We start from the raw sequence: 6,000 nt of genomic DNA on the forward strand, positions 1-6,000 counted from the left end.
TGCACCATTGAAACTGACGTTTGGCATTGGTACGAGTGACCAAAGGTTTGGCTATAGCAGCCCGGCCGTGTATATTGACCCTGTGGAGCTCCCAACGGTCAGTTTTGGTGGAAACAGGAGAGTTGAGGCACACATTTAATTCTGCCGTGATTTGGGCAGCCGTGGTTTTATGTTTTTTGGATACAATCAGGGTTAGCCCCCGAACATCTCTTTCAGACAGCTTCCACTTGCGTCCACAGTTAATCCTGTTGGATGTGGTTCTTGGTGGTATGCTGACATTACCCTGGATACCGTGGCTCTTGATACATCACAAAGACGTACTGTCTTAGTCACAGATGCGCCAGCAAGACGTGCACCAACAATTTGTCCTCTTTTGAACTCTGGTATGTCACCCATAATGTTGTGTGCATTACAATATTTTGAGCAAAACTGTGCTCTTAACCTGCTAATTGGACCTTCACACTCTGCTCTTACTGGTGCAATTAATGAAGATTGGCCACCAGGCTGGTCCAATTTAGCCATGAATCCTCCCACACTAAAATGACAGGTGTTTCAGTTTCATTGTCCAAACCCTGTATATATATCTATCTCTCTCTCCCTGTATATATATATATATATATATATATATATATATATATATATATTAGGGGTGGGACTTTAACGTGTTAATTTCGATTAATTAATTACGGGGAAATTAACGAATTAAAAATGTTAACGCATTTTAACGCACTTTGCACCATGGAACGTTTCTCAGTGCACGAGTTCCCGGCATACAGATTATATCGACGCACAATGTCCAAATTCAGTGGCCGCATCGTTCGAAGGACCCGGCCCATGTCCTTCGTAGCCCAGGAAGACCGCAAAGGGAGGAAGTGAGCAGCTAGCCTTCATATCAGCGTCACTTGCCGTCACCTCTGCGTAGGTTATGTCGCCTAGCAACGTGAGTGTGAAGCACAGCTGTGTAAAAGCAGCTGGTTAAACGGAGAACGAACTTTTTCTCCTTTTTTGTGGTTTAATTTTAATTCTTTTATTGAAAATAAGCTGTTAAAACAAGCATGACACATTTCAACATCAAGGAATACAGCTGAGAGAATGATTAATTTCAACTATAACAAGTGAGACATGAATGTTGAATAAAACTATCCAGTTATGATGCTTAACTTTAATTTCAGGAGTTTGCTTATCACAGGAGCACTTCCACCCTTCGTTGGTCTGTGTAGTAGACTGGTGGGAAAATGAACAAAATTTTGAAGTTTAAGCTTATGTATATTGATTCATTCATCAACCAAACTTAAATTAATATTTCTCATGTCAAATATTGAAATGCGATTAAAATGCAATTAATTTCGATTAATTAATTACAAAGCTTGTAATTAATTCGATTAATTTTTTTTAATGGCGTCCCACCCCTAATATATATATATATATATATATATATATATATATATATATATATATATATATATATATATATATATTACACATGTATGAGAGCGCAGTTGCAAAAAAGTGGGACGAAACACGTTGTTTGAGCTTTCACAGTGTCTGTAGTTCTCTCTCACGGCGCACTGGTTACGAGCTGAACAAGCACGTGCGTTTTTTGCCACGTGGGCGGCGCGGAGATGCTGGGTAAACAGTATCTGATGGGGAAATACGAATCGACGTAACACCGGGGCTAGTGATGAGAGTGTGAAACTGAAGCCTCGATACGTGCTTCGAACTCTGGGCTTACAACCCCAGAGAACCACTGCTTCGAAGCTTGCTTCTGGACGAAAAAACAATCACGTGACATATGACGTCCGAAGCAGCGACCTTCGTTCTCGGAATGAATCACGTGACTGGTTCAGGTGATTCGCTGGTTACGAGTGAAGGAGTGAGAGCGAGACAGTCAGCAGGTTCGTACTCGCACAGTTTTAGGGTTGTTATGACCAACAGTTACTGCTGAGTTATGAATTAAAGACAACCTTTGCTGGCTCGTCCTTTCAACGTGATGACGGACGCTGTCGTATCAAGATTAACGCAAAAGCGGTAGTTACACCAGCACAGCCAGTTAATGCCATGTTTTCCCAGCACTCTGCTCAATAACACAACACACACATTCATCCATCTTTATTGGTAAATAGAACCTGATATCATGACAGTATGTCATGGGTGACATAAAGCCATCAGATACCGCTTTTTGCTGCGTGGGCGGTGCGGAGCAGCGAGGAGACTGTGGGGAAACAGTATCTGATGGGGAAACGCGACTCGACGGAACACCGGGACTGTCACGCATTTTGCTGCTGCTCAGCTGCTGCCCCTCGAGTAGCTTTCATGGATTGCCATTTTAAGCCGTCAGTTGATGTTACGGTCCAACCAGCAGTCACCAGACTGTAAGCAAAGGCTCCGGTGTCAGCCAATCACGAGAGGGGGGGTCTGCAGGAACTCCTAGCCCCTTAAAGAGACAAAAACAACAGACACAGAAACAACAGACTTACGGCCAGGGCTGTAACACGTCTGTTTAATTCTCTTCTGTTAAGCACATTTTATACCAGATAAAAACTTTATGAAGTTTTTTGAGTTAAAATCAGAGTTGAATTCTGTGTATTATTTTTGAATATTTCATCTTTTGCAGGTTTAAGCCTGAAGAACATCTCAAGAACAGAAAACATCAACCTTCACTTTTCAGAAGCCTCAATATTTGTTTTTTAAAATTAGAAAAATTCACTTCTTTGTAGTTAATTTAATTAATAACATACAACAAAACAGGAAATGTTCAAGTTTTTAAAAAAAGAAGATGGTCTCAAGGGGCTTCCAAATGCTGTTAAAAAAATCAAACTACTAAATTCAGATTCAGGATCTCTCTCAGTTTATCTGATTTCTCTGGAAAAGGACAAAGAATTCACTGTAACTGGATGCAGGAGTTTCAGTTTTGGGAAAGAGTCCAGTAAACCCAGTCGCACTATAATGGTTCTTGGAGCAACTGGTGCTGGGAAGTCAACTCTCATCAATGGGATGATCAATTACATTCTAGGTGTTAAATGGGAGGATTACTATCGCTTTAAGTTAGTTGATGAAGATCAGTCAAAATCACAAGTTCACAGTCAGACCTCTGAAGTCACTGTGTACAAAATCCACCACCAGGCGGATTTTACAGTCCCGTTCTCTCTGACCATTGTGGACACTCCAGGATTTGGAGATACGAGAGGCATAAAAAGAGACGGCGAGATTGTAGAACAGCTCCGTAACCTCTTCTCTGCTCAGCACGGTGTCAGTGAAATTGATGCTGTGTGTTTTGTAGCTCAGGCTTCTTTAGCACGACTCACAGCAACACAGAAATATGTGTTTGATTCAGTGCTCTCGATCTTTGGCAAAGATGTGGCAGAAAACATCAGGATTCTGGTGACATTTGCAGATGGTCAGAGACCTCCAGTTCTAGAGGCGATCAATGCTGCAGGAGTCCCATGTCCTAAAACCAAAAATGGGCTGCCAGTTCACTTCAAATTCAATAATTCAGCTCTGTTTGCAAACAACAAATCACCTGAAGCTGATAGCGTGTGTGATGATGATGAAGAAGGCAGCTTTGATCAGATGTTTTGGGAGATGGGGACAAAAAGCATGAAGAGATTTTTTGATGCTCTGAATGTCATAGAAACAAAAAGTTTGACAATGACAAAGGAGGTCCTCAGAGAAAGAAATCAGCTCGAGATTTCAGTGGAGAATCTGCAGAAACAGGTTAAACTTGGATTAGCAAAGCTTGAGGAGATAAAAGAGACGAGTGACAAACTTAAAGAACATGAAGCAGAGATCAGCAGAAACGAGAACTTTGAGTTTGAAGTTACTGTCAAAAAACCTGATCAAGTGGATATTTCTGGCACTGGAATTTATCTCACCAACTGTCAGCAGTGTCATTTTACCTGTCATGATAACTGTGCATATGCAAATGATGCAGATAAAATAAAGTGTTGGGCAATGGGATCAAATGGATACTGTACTCAGTGCCCAGGCAAATGTATCTGGAGTGTACATTTTAATCAGAAGTACAAATGGGTGTATAAAGAAGTTAAAGAAAAAAGAACAATAAAAGAGCTGAAAGAAAAGTACCAGAAAGCTGAAGGAGAGAAGATGACTGTTCAGAAAGTGGTTGGTAGACTGAAGGAAGAGTATAAACGTTTGCAGGCTGAGGTGGTGAAACTGATGCAGAGATCTGCAGAGTGTCTGAACAGGCTCAAAGAGATCGCACTGAAGCCAAACCCTCTGTCCACTCCAGAGTACATCGACATGCTCATTGAAGGAGAGAAACATGAGGGCAAACTAGGCTGGAAGGAACGAGTTCAGGCTCTGATGAAGATGAAGGAAAAAGCAGAGACTATGGCTAAAGTAGAGAAAGGAGAGAAACTCCTCCATCATCCTTAGCCAAGTCCAGGAAAGCACACATAGACACAGGCAGCAATATAATGATAGAGGGTTCTCTGTAATTATTGTAGGGTCATTACCCACAATACAAAGCACCTGGAGGTGACTGTTTGGTGTGATTTGGGGCTATATAAATAAAATTGAATTGAATTAAAGTCACAGCAACATTTGAGTGATTTTAAAGTTTGACCACCTCAGATGGGCATTCCTGAATTCTGATTTAAACATTTTTGCAAGGTAATGCAGTAAAACATGCAATGTAAGACCTAAAGAAAGCATGAGTTAAATACTTGTTTTTTATTTCCTGTTTAAATAGTTTTTTCCATTGTTTGACACATGCTACCCTCAGCTTTTAGCTCATTTTAATATGAATCTGTTTTGTTTAGATGTAACTAAGCTGTAATCATTTAATTAATTTAGTTTAGTTTATTCGGTAATCACTGCCAGAGCACACACACATGAAACTCAGCATAAGAAACCAGGATTACACAATAAAGTGTGAACACTTATTTCCATTGTGGTCCCAATTAAAAAAATGTAATGACATCCTTTCTGACCGTAACTGTTCAAAGAATTTCCTGAATCTCAGAAAAATAAAGTGCTTTGTAGGCTTATTAAAGATTTAAGTGAACATGTATATCTGAGCCTGTATATATATACACGTTTGACCCTGTGTGAATTAGAGAAAGTCCAAAATAAATTCAAACTTGTGCATCCATTCTTACTTTGTAAAGTCATTAAAGATAGATGCTGTATCATTGCACACTGGAAAATAAACAGTTCAGATTATTCTGCTATTGACTTTTGGTTCGTGTCATTTATTGAATTGGATAATTGAAGTCTGCAATAAGACTTATTGGCAGTTTAAGAATTTAACAATTTATCCTCCTCCTCATGCTGGCCACACACTGCTGTGATCCCAGCATCCCATTCTTCAGCCAGCATTTGTCACAAGGCAGCCAGTGTGGTTGATTTGGTCACTCTGGCACAAACAGCACACCCAAGCTGATCCCACGAGTGTTCAGAGGGGTTGAGGTCAGGACTGCAGGCAGGCCATCCCATCATCTCCACTCCCAAATTCTGGAGTTAGTCTCTGATAAACCCACTCTGTGGGGGTGAGCGTTGTCATCTTAAAGGATAGAATTCACTGACAGACTGTGGAGATGTGGGATTGCCACTAGTTGCAGAATCTCATCTTGTTAACTCTCTGCATTGAGAATGCAGCCAATGATGACAAGCCTGACTGCCAGCACCTGGGGTACTAGAAGCTTAAAACAAAGGTCAGTAGCAGAATCAGCTGTTTGGCATCAGCAGAGAAAATTAGGCAAGTTTTTCATGGGCGCAATCCACATTCTCAATTCTGCTGATCAACCCACAAATGCCTTTTACTTACAAATGAGGCTCCATTTAAGGGAAAATAAACATTATTAAAACAAAGAAATAATCCAGCAAACACAAATCTCTTTACTTTGTTTATTATATCTTTACATTGTCACCTGTGGGGTGCCCCAGGGATCTGTGCTTGGACCAGCTTTGTTTAATCTTTATCTGCTTCCTCTGGGTCAGATCATAAACAAACATGGTGTTTCGTTTCACTGCTATGCT

General features: G+C 40.6%; 1 protein-coding gene across 2 annotated transcripts in view; it reads left to right on the forward strand.

Moving 5' to 3' along the window:
• The window catches only part of LOC115795828 (uncharacterized), a 10,181-nt gene extending 5,108 nt beyond the window's left edge, over positions 1 to 5,073 (forward strand). For both annotated transcript variants that reach the window (XM_030751938.1, XM_030751937.1), the window contains exon 5: positions 2,615 to 5,073. In XM_030751938.1, coding sequence (XP_030607798.1) covers positions 2,752 to 4,395 — 1,644 coding nt within the window. In that variant the 5' untranslated portion in view covers positions 2,615 to 2,751 and the 3' untranslated portion in view covers positions 4,396 to 5,073. The remainder of the gene's footprint in view (positions 1 to 2,614) is intronic.
• The last annotated feature ends 927 nt before the right edge of the window (positions 5,074 to 6,000 follow it).

This window comes from Archocentrus centrarchus, chromosome 17, assembly GCF_007364275.1.
Source record: "Archocentrus centrarchus isolate MPI-CPG fArcCen1 chromosome 17, fArcCen1, whole genome shotgun sequence".
Taxonomy (NCBI): Eukaryota; Metazoa; Chordata; class Actinopteri; order Cichliformes; family Cichlidae; genus Archocentrus; species Archocentrus centrarchus.